An 18,798-nucleotide genomic window follows, 5' to 3' on the forward strand; every position below is an offset into this window, starting at 1 on the left:
TCAAATACCGGTTTGGCAAATCAGATGCAAATTTAACTTCCAGTTTGCCCAAACCGGTCTGAACCAGTTGAATCCCACCTCTGGGCTGAATCCTGTCCGTGAGCCTTGATTTTGATGCCCCTGTTCGAAAAGAGGGTCTTTTTACAATGAATATGCCATTTGATCAAACCGCCAGTCCTGTGTATAAATTACAGTGAGGAGTGAAATGTTGCCTAACCACATCTGGATGAGTACGAAGCATTTCTGTCATCCCCAGGACCCTTGCGACAAGCTAGAAAATTTCTGTCCTGCAGGGTTCCCTATTTGAAATTCTAGAGTGACTCGCAATTACTGGAACCGTTTTCATGTTTTACAAATCAATGCCTAATAACGAGGAGATTGGTACCCGCCAGAAACAAAAAAAAACAACAACACAAAACGAAACAAAACAAGAAAAAAGAGCCTGCATCTCATTGACGAAGAAAACTATTTTGCCAAACCAATAATCTTAATAGCAAACTCATGTTTTGACATTTCTAATTATCAAAGTGCCATTGTTCCTCGGAGACAAAAAAGGGGGAATCGGGGAAAAAAAATAAAATCACAATTATTTCTGTACTTTGCTGAAGCATTCAAGCTCGGCGTGGTTCTCCCTCTTGGCTCTTAAGCATCAACCGATAGTAGTCAGAAGTCGTAGGATGTTCCTTAAGGCAGCAGCACGAGACTTGATTCCCCATTAAGAAGACACGTGTCACTACCACTTAACAGTTAATTAGTTCAGCGCAACCAACCTGCTCAGGATGCAATCAGAGTGAGAACAAAAGATACGGCTGCATGCGAGTATTCGGCCTACAGGTAGTTGTTCTGATCCAGCTTCCCAAACACGACAAACCCTCTGAAGTTAACTCAGCAGCCTCACTTATCAGCAGCCCTGGCAAAATATGAAGTGGCCCTCTCTCTCAATGCAGGCTAACAAGTCTGTCCAGCAGGGAGATGGATAATTATCCGCCACTTCTATTCATTTCTGTCCTCTGCCTTTTATCCTCAGAGCTAGGGTGGGGTTCGCTAGCAGTGGTGGGTCTTCTGTCCCAAGGACCGGCCCATAGATTCCCACTGCTCTCCTCTCCTCTTCCTTCTGTGCATCCACGTGTCGGGCACTGGGCCCAAGTGTTCCTCCTCTTCCTCATCAGCCACCTCCAGACCTGGAGGCTGTTGACTCTCCATCTGAGGGCTGATGGACGGCCCAGACTCTGCCTCTCTCTCTCTCTCTCTGCCAGATCCATTCCCTCTTCCCCCTCAAAGCTCTCACGTTGCCTTGATGGTGGCCCCTGACTCCCACGCCTCCTCCTCCTCCTCCTCTGATTCGGCTGCAGGAGGGGCCAGTGGCCAACAGCCACAACAATAATCTTTGACTTACGACCACAATTGGGACCAGAATTTCTGTTGCAAAGCAAGGCGGTGGTTAAGTAAGCTGGACCCAATTTTATGATCTTCTGTTCTGACCCACGCCCTTTTCCAACAAATCAAACACAATCCAAAAGGAACAGAAATCTTGTAATGCTTTTACAAAATAATTAGCTGTGATAAGCACAAGCCTTGCCAAACTGTGCGAGACTTGCCAAAAGATACTAGACAAGAAATAATTTGCAATACGAGAATCTTCAAATACAAACTCAGGATACTGGAATATGCACGAGGCTGGAGTTTCAAAACGTCTTTGCTTCCTGCAAAGAATGTTCACTTCACAGCTGGCTTTTATCTTCTTGAAGGAGGGGCCATTACCTTGCAGCCTTACTCCCAAGTCACCCGTGCTGTTGTAACTGCTCTTTCCTGCGAGCAATCCTGCGTGCATGCGCACTTTGCACAGGCTCCTCAGGAACCTCCCCATTGCTGCTGCCAGCCCCCACAATCTCTGAAGGCAGCAGCCCACTCCCTAATGGTCCTGGCCCCTCATCTGAGTCCTCGCTCTCCTCAGCCGTCAGCACCCGCTGCACATTCTTTCTCATGTTAAGCAAATAAACGCAGTTATTAAGCGAATCATGTGGTTGTTAAGCAAATTGTTAAGGGGCTGCTGCAAAGAAGAGAAAGGTCAACCAATTTTCCAAAGCACCCACAGGCAGAACAAGAACGAACGTATGGAAACTGATCAAGGAGAGACCCAACCTAGAACTAAGGAGAAATTTCCCAACAGTGAGGACAATTCATCAGTGGAAGAAGTTATGGGCAGGGGTGGGATTCTACCCGTTTGCACCTATTCTCTAGAACTGGTTGTTAACATTCTAAGGAGTTCTGTGGGCGTGGCTTGGTGGTCATGTGACCGGGTGGACATGGCTTGGTGGTCATGTTATTGGCTGGGCGTGGCCAACTCAATATCACTCACATCGAGGCACGCATCTCCTCGCCTGGCCTCTCATGACTGTGGGGATGCTGCAACAGTCGTAAGTGTGAAAAATGGTCATAAGTCACTTTTTTCAGTGCCATTGTAACTTTGAATGGTCCCTCCACACAAGCAAAGTACCAGCAAAGGAGGGGGAAAAAACTCCAGAGAAGTTCCTGAGACAGGAAGTCTAGTCCTGCCAAGATTGTAATAAGGGTTAATGGAAGAGGCAGTTTCTGTAAGCAACACCAGAATGTTTCCTTCCTGCCTTCCTTACAGGATTAGACCAGTAATTTCTTCTAACAACTAGTTCTCCGAACTGCTTAGAATGTTAATAACTGGTTCTAGTGAATAGGTGCGAACTGGTAAAATCCCACCCCTGGGCCTTACCATATACCACATATAAACCATCCAAATGGATGCCCAATGTTTTCTTAAAAACCTCCAGTGCTGGAGCACCCACAATTTCTGGAGGCCAGTCATTCCACTGATTAATTGTTCTAATTGTCTCCTTAGTTCCAGGTTGCACCTCTCCTTGATTAGAACTTGTGTGAACAAGTTCTGAATGAACAAGTTCTGAATGAACAACCAACACGTTGAGAACTTGTGTTTGTTCCTGGCTTACTGGGTTAAGTCTAGTGGTGACTTTCCAGGCCACCCATCTATTTTACCCTAGTATTTCTACTCTGAGGAACATAAATGTTTCCATTTTCTGGAGCAGAGTTATGTCCCGCAAGATATGACCATCTAAAAAGCAGGTTCTTCAAACTTGATAGCTTTAAGACTTGTGGACTTCAACTCCCAGAATTCCTCCTCCAGTCATGTTAGCTCAGGAATTCTGGGAGTTGAAGTCCACAAGCCATTAACTTGCCAAGTTTGAAGACCCTTGCATTAGATACATAGATAGATAGATAGATAGATAGATAGATAGATAGATAGATAGATAGATAGATAGATAGATATGGAGGTAGAAGATAGATAATGTAGATCAGGGGTCTTCAAACTTGACAGCTTTAAGACTTGTGGACTTCAACTCCCAGAATTCCTCCTCCAGTCATGTTAGCTCAGGAATTCTGGGAGTTGAAGTCCACAAGTCATTAACTTGCCAAGTTTGAAGACCCTTGCATTAGATAGATAGATAGATAGATAGATAGATAGATAGATAGATAGATAGATAGATAATAGATAGATATGGAGGTAGAAGATAGATAATGTAGATCAGGGGTCTTCAAACTTGACAGCTTTAAGACTTGTGGACTTCAACTCCCAGAATTCCTCCTCCAGTCATGTTAGCTCAGGAATTCTGGGAGTCAAAGTCCACAAGTCTTAAACTTGCCAAGTTTGAAGACCCTTGCTCTAAAGAATGAAAGTGTGAACTTCTACACGGAACCCTGAAAGGTCTACTGGCAAGCTACAATCTGGGTCAGAATCTCGGTTTGATGATCTTTCTCCAGCATCATAATCATGCTTTGTTCCTCATAGGCAGAAAAGAGGACATCATGACAACCTCTGAAGAATTGAAGCTTAGATAGCCCACTTCTACTCTGCTTCCCTTTTCTTCCCTTCCCTTCCCTTCCCTTTTCTTCCCTTCTCTTTTCTTCTCTTCTCTTCTCTTCTCTTCTCTTCTCTTCTCTTCTCTTCTCTCCTCTCTTCTCCTCCCTTTCCCTTCCCTTTCCTTCTCTTCTCTTCTCTTCTCTTCTCCTCTAATCTATTTTGGCTTCTTATACTTCCAATTGAGAGTGACCACAAAGCACTAATCATAGCCTATAAAACACCCAGACCCAAAAAAAATTAACAGAAAAAGCAACAATATTGATGCAATGTGTAACAAACCGTAGTCGACAATAGGGGAGGAAAAAAAAGGATTTATTAAGGCAAATGCTACAACTTAAAGAGTCAGAGAATAATCAATAGGGATTCCATCTCTCATTTTGGCTTTGTTTCAAGAGAAGTAATAGCCTGAGCCATCAATAATTAGGCTTTTTCCTTCATTTTATCCTTCCCTAACCAGATGTCCTTCAGCCAGAGTGGACTTCAGTTCTCAAAAATCCTGCAGGACTTTTGTCAAACTTTTGTCAAACTTTTTTAAAGATCAAATCCACATATTTGGAAGATCTCTATACAGGTGGGCCTTAATTTAGAAGAGTTCATTTAGTGACTGTTCGAAATTACAATGGCACTGAAAAAAAAGAAAGAAAGACATAACTTATATTTTCACACTTATAACCATTTTAGCATCCCCAGGGTCATTTGATCAAAATTCAGAAGCTTGGAAACTGACTCATATTTAAGGCAACAAGACACTAATGGAATAGTATTTAGGAGGAGTTGCAGGCAGTGGTGTAAACACAGCTCTTGAAAATCAAAGACGTTGTAGGTCAAGTTAGATTATTACTCCATCAAGTTCCCTATTAAATTCCCTATCTGCCTGCAGCTTTTATGGGCTCTAAGAGTGTGTTTTTCAGGCCTCGGTGGAAATAGTGACAGGATCAAAAGGACTATTAGAGAGATGGCGAGAAGTTGGAGGGTGTTTTTTTGTGTTCCAAAATGGAAAGGTTTGGCCCTAACCACAATGGAGAAGTGGCTATGAAGATGGTGGAACTCGTAAAGATGTCTAAACCGATTCCTTTGGTTAGAGAAGAGACAACATCGATATTTATGGCTGAGTAGAAACCCGCTGTAGAGTTTCTCATGAAACTGGAAAAAAAAAAAAGAACTTTAGATCTGTGGTTTTGATAATGAGAAAAGACTAGATAATAGAAAACGAGAGGGAACTTTTGCAACCATAGAGTAAGAGATAATTTTTATAATCCTGCTTGTATTTGTTGGCGAGGGAATTGGAAACTCTCTTTATCTTTTCTTTCTGCAGTTTTATCTTTTCCTTTCTTCCTCTCCCCCCATGTCCTACTGTGCATTAATTTCAATCAGTTTTTCAATCATGTTTTTCAAAACTGTTTCATAAAACTCACCCATGCCAAACTCCAAAAGAGATGAAGTTGGAAGAGGAGCTGGGTATACAATGAAGAACCCCTTCCAGTTTATGCCAGATTGCTCTTTTAGGTCATGGAGGGAAGGCATATTTTGACATAGATGGCCCTCTTTAACCCCTCTTTCAAACCAGTGACCCTCCAGATGACCCTGATGACACAGACAAACCTCCAAGTGGCCTCAAGGACCCTGTGATGACCCAGGGTGGGATATAAAAACAACACAGGCACAGAAAACAGGTGAAGTCCCTTTAATTCCTTCAACTTGGCTTCAAAGCTCCAAATATCCTTGACTGGAGACAAAAAACTCCCCCACAAACAGTTGCAAAAGGGAGGAGATGCCGTTTAAACTAAAAATACCTATAAATTATAACTAGAAAAACAACAACACAAACCACACTGAAGCAATTAAGGGAACCAGACAAGATAAGGGCTTGAAGACATCCACAGATATCAGAATACACACTGGGAAGGACGCCAAATTCAGGTAAGAACAGACAAGACTAGAAATATTTTCATGCTTTGTTTCCAGCACTGGCCCATACGCATGTCTGTCCTTTTAACCAGTTCTCACAGCTGCAGCCCATGAAAGGGATCAAGGTCCTTTCCTCCCCTATAGACCACACTATTCATGTTTCTCCCTTATCCTCTCCTCCCTGCGTGCCCTAGGATGGAGACGGGATGGCCTGGGTCCTCCTCTGACTGCCCAGCCAGCCTGTGCCCTTCCCCAGCTTCCTCCACAACCTGCGGAGCCACACTCCCACTCCCTGTCGGCTGTTCCTCCTCTCCTCCTCTCTTGTTGGAGTCAGTCTCCAACAGGGGCATGACAGACCCGCTAAAAAGAATGCAAATGACCAGCTCTGTCTGCAAGGAGTATAAATCCTTCCATTCCCCACCATCCAGTCAGAGCTGAAGAAGCTTCTTGGATAAGAAGCGAAAAGTCTTCAAGGAAGAACAAAGAGAGTCCAGTTGCCTCTTGAAAAAAAAGCATCTTTGGGACAACCATGAGCTGGATGACGGAGAACCTCCATAGACGTTGTAAGCCTACGCAAGTTGCCCTCCCCTCTCAAAGAGAGTGAGCAATGCCTCTAACGTCATATTGGGGAGGGGGCTAGGAAGAGGAGAAGCAGGATCCATTTACTTTTGGCATATTACCTGTCAGAGGAAGAAATGAAATATAATTTACGGTGCGGCATTTCCAGCAGCAAATACATTCAAGCTTAAGCAATTAACGCTGGCTGTTTTTTTTGGCAGGCTTGGAGAAGATTACTCAGAGGGTGTGAGGATGTGTCCTGAGTTACAATAACACATGATTCTTTCTTTCTTTCCCCCCCCTGCCACGTTTGACTTGCACACTGTCTCCTCCCCGTCTTTCCCATGCAAAAGGTTTATGATGACAAAAATATCTGATGGATGAGAAGGCCACTTTGATGTCTCTTGAGTGGCTTTTTGGTGTGCAAAACACAAGGCTAATTGTGCCAATTTATCAATAGAATATTGGAGCTCAGGGCTGAACAGTGGGGTCCTTGCTGTTCTCTGAGCTTGGTGGTTTTTTGGCAGACATTTCATGACCAAACTAGGTAACAGGGCTAGAAGGAGTGAGGTTTGCAGAGAGGAGGAGGACTATGGGATCCTTAGTGTTCTCTGACTTGATGGTATGCTTGCAGACATTTCATGACCAAACTAGGTACCATCATCAGTGCTAGAAGGAATGGGTTTGCAGGGAGGAGGAGGAGGGGGTGGAAGAGTAGGAGGTCTATGAGATCCTTGGTGCTTTTTGAGTTTGGTGGGTTTATTTTCCAATGAAGGAACTTCCATCTCAGACAAACGAACAGGAAACATCAACCTAATCAAGGAACCACCAAAAACACATCCACCAACCCCAATAGGGCAAACCATTTGTATATATAAAGAGAGCAAATCCCACTCCGTTCTAACACTTCCTGATGTTACTTAGTAGGCACTTAGGTAATGAAATGTCTGCAGGAAAACCACCAAGCTCAGAGAGCACAAAGGACCCTACTGTGCAAATTTTACATAGGTGCTAAGTTACACCCATCTTTAGGCGTATTTGACTTACCTTCTATTGGTGAGCTCAACGCTAATGCCGTTTAGGTAGGAAGTCCAAGGTACAAAGCACCTTTTGCTAACTGTTGGGCTACATGGACCATATTTCTGGTAGATTATGATAGGATTAAACTACACAATTGTTTACACTACGCTTCACTTCTCGCAAATGAGCACTCCAAGGAATTGGACTTATTTTTGCATTGTATACAGTTCAGAGACTCGGAAACCTTGATTACAAAAGGCCCACACATAAATGGACCCATCACCGTTGTCCACGTTTATAAATAACGCAGTGAAAAGAACCAGGAGAGCGACAAGAGAATGGAGTAAGAACAAAATGTAGGAAGGCAACAAGGTTCCATGCTGAGTCAAAGAACTGGATGGAAAGACATTGATTTTTCTTGCACGAAACACAGCATTGTAGTTCTAAACAGCTACCAAACGGATAAGAATAAATTAGTTTTGTCTGGCTGGATAGTGATGGCCTGTTGCTGGGATAACAGTCACAATCAAAGGCTTAATAGAATGATAGAATAGAATACCAGAATAACAGCGTTGGATGGGACCTTGGAGGTCTTCTAGTCCAACCCCCTGCCTAGGCAGGAAACCCTACACCACTTCAGACAAATGGCTATCCAACATCTTTTTAAAACCTCCAGTGTTGCAGCATTCACAACCTCTGGAGGCAAGTTGTTCCACTGATAAATTGTTCTGTCAGGAAATTTCTCCTTAAGTTCTAAGTTGCTTCTCTCCTTGATTAGTTTCCATCCGTTGCTTCTTGTCCTGCCCTCAGGTGCTTTGGAGAGTAGCTTGACTCCCTCTTCTCTGTGACAGCCCATTAAATATTAGAATCTCTTATTTTTATAGGTTAATTGACCCATATCCACATGCAATTGTTCTTTTATTTGCTGAAAATTGGCAGCAGATAGGATGGAGGGTTGAAGTTGTACTTAAAGTTAGGGCTTGCAAAATTTTGAATCAAGCTCTTCAGGTTTTCCCAGGAAAGACTTTTCAGTTGTGTAAAGAAAGCAAGTCTAGTCAAAGCTCTCTTGTTCTACTCTTCAACCAGGATCAGTTTTGATGGACCTACCCATCAATAATAATGGAGCTTCAAGCCATGATGAAAAGGTTTAACTATCAGAGCTTTCTTGTTCTACTCTTCAACCAGGACCAGTCTTGATGGACCTACCCATCAATAATAATGGAGCTTTTCAAGCCATGATGAAAAAGTTTGACTACCAAAGTTCTTTTGCTCTACTCTTCAACCAGGACCAGTCTTGGTGGACCTACCTATCAATAATCATGGAGCTTTAAGCCGTAATGAGAAGATTTAGCTGTCACTTCAATTTCTTACAATGCTTCAGAATCATGGAATTTCACGGGCCCATCTGGCTTGGAAATTCCCAGGATGTCATCCCAACAGATGGGCAGAACCTCAGATGGAAGGAGGTCTGCTCTAACCTGTGTGTTACCATGCTAGGATCTTGTTATGCCATAAGGCAGGCAGCGCCTGAAAGACCATACTGCGATCTTCCTTTGCGCTTCTGTCAAAGCTGCCGATAATTCATATGCAAATGTATTCAGATTTCATTAACACACTCACATGGACTTGGGATTTCTTTAACCAGATGGCAATCCTTTTAAGGAAATCTTTCAAGGAAGTTCTCCTGTTGATTTACAAGGCCTGTAGATCTGCCAGGCCCAAGGGTTGCTTTTTAGGTCTGTGCAGCCATCTGTCTTCTAGAAAGTGTCAGTCCTTTGAGGAAGTCCAGACAGGAAACCAAAACTAGGAGCACTAACACTAAATTTATTGCCAGGTTACAGTTACAGGATTGTGCGAGTTTGAAAGCCCCCATCCCCTACACTTCCTCCCTTTTGCTTTCTAGGGAACTGGGGTGTGTATGTGTCCCTGCTGAGATTCTTTCCATTCTCCTTCGTTCTGAAATATCTCTTGTCTGACTATTCTTAACTGCAAGGCCTTCCTCCTTTTCCCAAGGTTATTCTCACAATCTGTTTTATGCCCAACAAACAACAGGTGTTTGCACTTTGGGAAGCTGGCGATGTTTATGACCAGGTAGGCAAGAAAACTGGAAATATTCTCCTGGCAAAAGTTTTGCACGTTAAAAGTTGCTCTCTAACTTGGAAGTTAGAGAATCTTCCAAGTAGGAATCAGGTGCTCCAAAACAGGGATGTCCAACCTTGGCAATTTTAAGACTTGTGGACTTCACCTTCCAGAATCTCCAACATGCTAAGCGACACGATTCTTAAAGTGTTTTGCGCCTTTTGCCACAGTTGTTAAAACGAATCATTCTCGTTGTTAAGTGAAGCACAAGGTTGTTAAGCAAATCCTGCTTTCCCCATTGATTTTGCTTGTTGCGGAAACAGTTGCTAAGTGCAACCTACTGCCACATCCCATTTTTCAGTGTCATTGTACCTTTGAACAGTCACTAAAATGAATGATTGTAAGTTGAGGTTTAGGGTACTTTCATTTTTCCAAAGCTCAGTACAAAAACAGTTAATTTTGCTTCAGATTAGAAAATGATTTTTTAACAAAAAACAAAAAACAAATGAACTCCTACATGTATTTAGCCTTGCCATAATTACATTGCCCTGGTCTGCATTCCCAAAGGACCATATGGACTTTTTACAGCTGGAAAAGCTTTGTGCTACTGTGAACTCCACGCACATTCCTTTTAATTACATATGTGCCTGCTGAGGACATATGATGAAGTCTGGCAAACTAATTTGCTACCAGCATGAGACCAAGAATAAATACTAAATATTACACTCCAGTTGGTTTTTCTCTACGCTATCCATTATCCCTAGAGACGGGACTAAATGAAAATTGCCCCAGCCGTTTAAATATGCCAAGGGAAAGGAAAAGCAACAGTAATGTGAACAAGGCAGAAAATCATTTAAAAAACAACAACCCCAAAGGTATCCAATTCTGCTTTGATTTCTTCTTTCTTCTCCTGTTCCAAAGTGATGAGAAATTTGGGGGATGGAGGTTTGGTGAGATGGAACTTTAGAGTTGCAGGAAACCATTGGCAAACAGGAAGACAGATTCTGGTGGACCTTTGGCCTGCTTCAAAGTCACTGATTGTTCAAGGTCAACATTAGCAGAGGTCCTAACATGGAATTAACTGGGAAAGTTTTAATCCCTGTCAATTCAAAGCCCCTCAAGTTCTTTTCATATTTTTTTTGGGGGGGTCCCTTTGAGTCAATCTTGAGATCACCTGGACAGCTCCCTGCAGTTTCTTTGACAAGGCTTGAAAGGGGTTTGCCATGACTTCCTTTCTAAAGTTTGAAAGAGAGGGACTTCTTTGAATAATGTATTTTTATTTTCACCCCAAAAGAGACTGACTGTGACCAGCTAGCTGTAGGCCCACCTCCCGGTTTCTAGCCGGATCTCTTAGGGCTGCACCAAACTCTCTTCCAAATTCTTGACCAGTTTTTAAAATTCAAAAACAAAACGCAACTCAGTTTTAATTTCTGGCTACTTTTGAGTACAGCTGTTTATACTGGATACCTTCGGCCTCCACTTTAGCAAAAAGCAGGTACGGGTCACCAATGGGGTGATTTCATCGTCCCAATCGATTCCTGAATAGATTGTCCCTCCCAAAGCACCTTCCCCTTACAAACTCGAGTTTCTCTGTTCCCTTTTAACGCAGGGAGGAGGATGACCTTGAAGAAGGCATGGTTGTATCTCCAGGATGGAGTACAACTTGAACCGGGGCTGCAAAAGGGGTGAGATTAAGAACCAGGGGGACAAAATTCTGTAACTCCTCTAGGGTAGGGCTGTTGTCTACCCCACAACTTAAAAATCATAGGGCTGGAAGGGACTTTGAAGATCTTCTAGTCCAACTGTGAGCAGGAGTCCTTGGACAAATCATCCTGGACAAATCCTTTCCTGACAACTTCCAGCCATGATGCACTCACATCCCCAGGAAGAAAGGTGTTCCATTGGTTAATTGTTCTTACTGTCAGGAAATTTCTCATTAGTTCTGGATTGGATCTCTCTTTAGCAAGCTTCCACCCATTCTTTCTTGTCTTCAGGAACTTGGAGGAATAAGTTCACTCCCCTCTTCTCTGTGAGAGCCCTTTCAAGTACTAGAAGACGGCTATCATGCTACCCCTAACCTTTCTCTTTGTTAAACATACCTAATTCCCACAACCATTCATCATATGGTTTAGCCTCCAGACCCCTCATCATCTTAGTTACTCTTCTCTGCATTCTTTCTGGGCCCTCGGCATCTTTTTTTTGCATCATGGTGACCGGAACTGGATTTGAACTGCACCCTTTTTCCTCCTTCAACAAGCATTATAATGTCAGGATATTATCCACTCTAATCTGCAATGATTTTTGTTCAAGGCACAAACCTAAGATAGCAATAGCTATGGCACTTAAGGCTTATCTACCGCTTCACAGTACTTGACAGCTCCCTCTAAGCAGTTTACAGAGTCAGCCTCTTGTCCCGCAACAATCTGAGTCCTCATTTTACCCACCTCGGAAGGATGGAAACCTTGAGCCGGTGAGAATCGGATTGCTGGCAGTCGGCAGAGTTAGCCTGCAATACTGCATTCTGACCACTGCACCACCTCTGGCCCTAGGAGCCCAGTATGGAAGGCTGAGTCAACCTTGCACCGGTGAAAATCAAACTGCTGGCAGTCGGCAGAGTTAGCCTGCAATACTGCATTCTGACCACTGCACCACCTCCGGCCCTAGGAGCCCAGTATGGAAGGCTGAGTCAACCTTGAGCCGGTGAAAATCAAACTGCTGGCAGTCGGCAGAGTTAGCCTGCAATACTGCATTCTGACCACTGCACCACCTCCGGCCCTAGGAGCCCAGTATGGTCAAGAGCAGTGAAAGTCAAACTGCTGGCAGTCGGCAGAGTTAGCTTGCAATACTGCATTCTGACCATGCACCACCTCCAGCCATAGAGCCCAGTATGGAAGGCCGGCCAGTGTCAGTCGGCAGAGTTAGCCTGCAATACTGCACTCTGGCCACTGCGCCATCATGGCTCTTTATAACAGACACGCCGTATAGCAGACCCTTCTCCCTTTTCTCCTCCAGCTTACCTTCCAGCGGGCAGAAACGAGTCACCTGCTCGGGCATCAGCTTCCCTTGCCTGTGTTGACAGTAGGTCTCGGCAATTTCTTGACGACACTGCTTGGATTTAGCCCTGGATAGAGCCGAGAGGGCTTCCTTGCCTGAAATGTCACATTTTGGCAGCTGATCGTATCCAAGCTCAGGAGAACCATTCCCACTCCGTTTCATATGAGGCTGCGCGAGGGACCTTGGGGTGTCTTTCAGGGAGTTGCCATTGTTGTTGGGTTTAGGGGCAGAATTGTCCAAGGGCAGCCGCTCATGGACGTTTTTCCCGAGGACAGAGTTCTCCTTGGCTTTCTCCTCCTGTTCTAGCTTTCTCCGCAGGCGTTCCTTCTGTGCACTGATGGGCTTTTTCACCAGTTCTGGGCGATGCTTCTGCTTCTGGGACCGGGGAGCAAAATTGCTATTGTCAATGTTTTCGAAGTCCTTCGGGACAGAGTTCTCATTGTTGCTGTCTGTTCGCGTCTTCTCCTTTGGCCGGTGGGAAAAATAGCCATCCTATAAGTAGGGGAAAAAGAAACGTTTGTGACATGTTGCTACAACAGTGTGTTTTCCACTGCACAAGAATACACCGGTCTATTTTTTTTATTGAGTTTTCCAGGTGCTTCCAAGGCTTACCTGGAAAACTGCACTACTGACCAGCTGACCCTTTCTCCTACCAGATCAGATGAATAATGAAGTTCAACCTGGTGGAAAATCTACAGTAGCTTTCTCCAACTTGGACACCTAACCCTATCAAGGCTTTGTATCAGATATGGTTAGACAATTATTTTTAAACTAGACAATGTAGGACAGGGGTGTCAAACTCATGGCCCACAGGCCGGATACGTCACATGATGCCGCTGTGACAGCATGAGTTTGACAGCCCTGATATAAGGAGATGACCAGGCTGAGCCTGAGGGAAGGGTTAAGTGTGTCATCAGTCTTAAGTGTGTCATCACCCAGAAGAGAGCAAAGTCCTACCCCCTTGAATGTCACTGACTCTTATCTACTGCCAATTTGCTTTGGCCGTTAGTAGTTCAGATTCTTATAGTTTAAACTTGCAATAAAGTTTTACATACATTGGAACTGTCCAGACTCCTCATTTCCCACGCTAGACGGACAACCAGTGACCAACTGGGTCATCCTTTCAGTGATATCTCCTTACCTAAACAGAGACACAGAATGTCCATGGGTGGCAAAATAGCAGCAGGAGAGGAAGTGACTTCCGATTTCCTGCTGGCTTCCCCATTGACTCTTCTATTGGGAGGCTGGCAGGGAGCACTGGATATGAGGATCACTTGACTGTAACAGCGGCACAACAGTGGTGAAGAAACCACAAGTTTGCCAAATTTTAATTCCACGTGAGTAATAGTTCTTGGATTTTGGATGAATTAAGTTAGCCAATTTGAGCTAGCCAATTTGAAGTTAGCAATCATAGGGCAACAACAGAGCATTGTTGATGCTCATTTCATCCAGGAGGAGGAGGAGGAGGAGGAGGGGTGAGGGGAGACTGTGGGACCTTGGTGCTTTCAGAACTTGGTTGTTTTCTTGTAGATGTTTCATCACCCCACTAGTTAATATCATCAGTGCTAGAGGCAAGAGGGGTATGGGGAATGGAGGAAAAGGAGAAGGGAAGGAGGAGGAGGAAGAGGGATCTACACGTGATCTATAATCTGGTGATCCCCAATTTTGAGCCTCACTGCTTGCCACAGTTATGCTACATTAGTTCCAAATTGGCTTATCTCCCAGACCGTGGAGAAAGCAGAACGAGGACATTCTATAGAACTAACACTTGTTTAAAGCTCGCATTCATTTCTCTTTTAGCTACAGCTCTTCTGGGTAGCATCTGCTTATCACCCTGCTATCATTTGCTTTCCCTAAACTATAATGGTGACTTCAAAAGCAGATGCTGGCGCCACAGTTCACTGGACTAACTAGAACCATTCCATTTTAAAAAAAAACACCTTATGAAACCTTCAAACAAAACAGAAAGAAGAACAAATAAATGGAAGACAAGGTAAACTTTTATAAAATCGAAATTCAACACAGCTTATTGTTGTTCCGCCAATGTAGCCGCTTGATTTGCATGAGTCGGTTTCTTTTGACATTTGCAGAAGACAAAATCCATCTGAAGTCAGGGTGATATTCCAAGGCTTCCAGGACTGAAGTTACGGTCCTTATTTTTAACCAAGATTACTAAGTGACTGTGATATATCTCCATCCTTCACCTAAGCCCTTCTTGAAAGACCATTCTCCACCAAAAACATAACCCATACACACACTTGCTTCTAAAGAACATGAGATAAGAGTTGTGATCGAAAGAGATTCACATGTTCACTTTCCATCAACAATATGCATTGTGCTTCACAGGGTAAGAGTTTGCAATCCAGTTATCTACAAACATGAAAAGGTCCATACACATGTCCCAAAGGTGCTTTTTCCAAGAGGCAACTGGACTTTCTGTTTTTTCTTTGAAGACGTTTCGCTTCTCATCCAAGAAGCTTCTCCAGCTCTGACTGGATGTGGGCTTCATGGATGAGAAGCGAAATGTCTTGGAAGCTTCTTGGATGAGAAGCAAAACATCTTCAAAAGAAAAAAACAGAAAGTCCAGTTGCCTCTTGAAAAAGCACCTTTGGGACAACCCATGACCTGGATGACAGAGAATCTCCATAGATGTCCATACACATCTACCATGAGAATCTCAAATCAACTGAGATGTTGAGTGGCTGCAGCAAAATCTCATGAGTGAGAGGATTTGAGGATGGTTTTGTTGATACTTTGCAACACTCTATCATTTCACCTTAGCGGTAAAAGGCAACCAGGTCGTCAAAGAACACAGTGGCTGGATGCCATCAAAGCTGACCCCAGCCAGAGCATAGAAAAAACTCAAAGAAGTAGTCCAAGATTGGACAATGTGGAGAGACCTGGACCATAGTGTCAGACATGACTGAATGGATATCATCATATCTCTGATTAGGGGACTGGAGGCTGAAACATATGAAGAACGGTTGCAGGAATTGGGTGTGTCTAGTCTAATGAAAAGAAGGACTAGGGGAGACAATGATAGCAGTCTTCCAGTATCTCAGGGGCTGCCCCAAAGAAGAGGCAGTCAAGCTATTCTCCAAAGGATCTGAGGGAAGGACAGGAAGCAATGGATGGAAACCAATCAAGGAGAGAAGCAACCTAGAACTAAAGAGAAATTTCCTGACAGTTAGAGCAATTAATCAGTGGAACAACTTGCCTCTTGAAGTTGTGAATGCTCCAACATTGAAAGTTTTAAAAAAGATGTTGGATAACCATTTGTCTGAAGTGGTGTAGGCAGGGGGTTGGATTAGAAGACCTCCAAGGTCCCTCCCAACTCTTTTATTCTATTCTATCATTATCATCATCATCATCATCATCATCATCATCATCATCATCCCCACCAGATTGCAGCCATTGACTGATTGACCAGGCCAACTTCCAAGACGTAAAACAGGAGAACCAGAGAGTTGAAGATAATTAGACCAAAAGGGGTCTTGATTTAGTTCTTTGAAAGTGAGGAACACCAAAGCCCATCTATGTCCGTAACCAGGATCAGGAATGATCATCATCTGAGATATATCTCTACTGGCCAACCTGTAGTTAAGCCAAGATCTTCTCCTGCCCCCTTGCCTTGAGTCACTTGAATCATAGATCATTCTATTCTTCACGCATGATTGAGGGTTAGTCACAGAAACAATATTTCTCCTCCAAATATACGAGCGAAATCCTGGAACAGTCTACCAAAGAACTTAAAAGCCAAGCATAACTGTTCTTGAGAATCAAGTCCCCAAAGGTTCATAAATACAATCCATTTATACTCTTAAATCTACAATGAGTAGAAACCACTGCTTTTACGAGATTTCTCCAGCAGATCACAGAGCAGTCCTCAGCTTATGATCACAATTGAGCCCAATTTTTTTTTGTTGCTAAGTGGGATTGTTGTTAAGTGAGTTTTTCTCCATTTCACAACTTTCTTGCCACCGTTGCTAAGAGAATCACTACAGCTGTTAGGTTAGTAATGCTAGCTTCCCGTTGATATTATTTATTATTTATTTGATTTGTCAATTGCTTACAAGATAATGGGTATAAGTTTAACCTGAGTAAGAATACAGGAAATAGGTATGAATAAATGGGGATAATAGGACAGGGATGGTAGGCACAATGGTGTGCTTATGCACTCCCCTTACAGATCTCTTAGGAATGGAGTGAGGTCAATAGTGGATTTAATGCTTTTAATGCTTCTCTGCGAATTCCATTAATGCACGGTTAAAAGGCTATTAAAACTAATTGTCTCTGATAAGAACGAGCTTTGCCAAGGTTGTGCAAGGCTGCCAAAAGCACTAGATTAAGTTGCCAAGAAATATTCCAAACAAAAAGTCTTCAGACACAAACCAAGATAGTCTTTCTTTCTCTTTCTTTCTTTCTTTCTTTCTTTCTTTCTTTCTTTCTTTCTTTCTTTCTTTCTTTCTTTCTTTCTTTCTTTCTTTCTTTCTTTCTTTCTTTCTTTCTTTCTTTCTTTTTTCTTTTTCTTTCTTTCTTTCTTTCCTTTCTTTCTCTTTCTTTCTTTCTTTCTTTCCTTCCTTCCTTCTCTCTCTTTCTTTTTGCTAGTTTTTGTTTTTACTTTTCCATTTTCTCATCCTCTGTATGATGAGCAACTGCCTTGCACTTCCAGAAAGCTGGGGCCCGACACATTAAAATGTTTATTTGCAACAGATTTCGAGATAAACAAAACAGGATGTCTTGCAGCAGCAAACCCTAGATTTTTATTTTTATTTTTTTGGAGCACTGGAAACGGATGGCTTCCAAGTCCTCAGAAAGCCGTTCCGCATCAGAGAGAAAACGAGGCTTGCCTTCTCCAGTTCAACCATGGCCAATAGAATAGCAGAATGAACTCTGATCATCTTTTAAAAACCTCACCATTCTGGCAGAAAGGGACGAGAGCCAAGCCAAAGGGAGCAGATGGGAGAAAGAAGACAGATGCTTAGGAAATTGGCTTTATCCATATGCTTTCCTCTCGTTTAACTCTTTATTATTATTTTTTTACTCCTCTCCATTATTTATTTCTTTTCTTTTTTCAAGAGGGAAAGTCAAATGGCACTTTCATAATTCATCCGAAAATGCAGAGTTTGGAGAAAACACTCCAAAACCCTAGTTCCTGAAACGAGCTGCGATGCATTGTACAGGTAAGGCCTCGACTTACCACCGCCAGGGAGCCCAATGTTTCTGTTGCTAAGCAAGACAGTGGTTTAAGGGAGCTCTGTAACATTTCACAACCTTGCTTGTCACTGCAGCGAATCACTGCAGTTGTTAAGTTGGCAACTTAGGTGGTTAAACGATATCTGGCTTCCCCATTGACTTGGCTTGTCAGAAGATCGCCAAAGTTGCTGAGTGAAAAATTTGTTCCGTGAGGCTGGTCCCATTTTACAACTTTCCTTGCCACATTTGTTAAGCGAATCACTGCAAGTCTTAGGCCAACTCAAAAATATTTTATCTGGTCTTTTAGAGTTGCCAGCAGAAAGGGAGTGGGGGGGAGTGATGCATACCTTAGATCTGTGGTGGCTGACCTTTTGGGGCTCCTGTGACGAAAATTGCGTGCGCGCTTGAGCGATGCGCTCACATGTCAACACCCAAAAGGCAATGCATGTGCCCCCCGCCCCCTGTGCATGCGTGCGCGATCCTCCCCACCACCACCTCCTTACCTGCACTGTGCATGCGCGTGCCTTCCAGCTGATTTTCGGGCCTTTTTCGGCCTCCCAGAGGCTGGAGGGAAGCCTCTGCAGCCTTTGTAGGCTGAAAAATGGGCCTGTTTGGTCACTTCCGGTATTTCCAGAAATACAGGAAATGATGAAACGGGGCTGTTTTTCGGCCTACAAAGGCAGCAGCCTCAAGGAGGCTGAAAAAGGCCTGAAAATCAGCGCGCATGCTCAGTGAAGTAAGTTTGCCTGGGGCTTGTGTGCCCACACAAATGACTCTGTGTGCCACCTGTGCCATAGGTTTGCCATCATGGCTTTAGATAATTGCTAGGTGATGGAAGCTTCTTGCACGCAAGATTATTACTGGGGAGCATGATTGATGACTCTTGGCTATGGATGTGTCCCATTGGAGAATATACATCCAAGGGTTGGGAGATGACCAAGGTCAAGGATGAGATGAATGATGTGTTTCAGAGTCGGCTGCACTCAGGAAACGGCGACATGGTCACTCCTAATGATTTTCTTTTTAAACTCTGTGGCTAGAGACTCATGATTTGAATGGGGGTAGATTGTTGC

General features: G+C 43.5%; 1 protein-coding gene across 1 annotated transcript in view; it reads right to left on the reverse strand.

Annotated features, from left to right (window-relative positions):
* XYLT1 (xylosyltransferase 1) overlaps positions 1 to 18,798 on the reverse strand; it is a 135,318-nt gene that overhangs the window by 46,851 nt on the left and 69,669 nt on the right. The window contains exon 3 of the mRNA XM_087942112.1: positions 12,493 to 13,021. Coding sequence (XP_087798238.1) covers positions 12,493 to 13,021 — 529 coding nt within the window. The remainder of the gene's footprint in view (positions 1 to 12,492; positions 13,022 to 18,798) is intronic.

This window comes from Notechis scutatus, chromosome 12, assembly GCF_049901735.1.
Source record: "Notechis scutatus isolate UNSWTSFEM ecotype Mainland chromosome 12, rNotScu1.2, whole genome shotgun sequence".
Lineage (NCBI taxonomy): Eukaryota > Metazoa > Chordata > Lepidosauria > Squamata > Elapidae > Notechis > Notechis scutatus.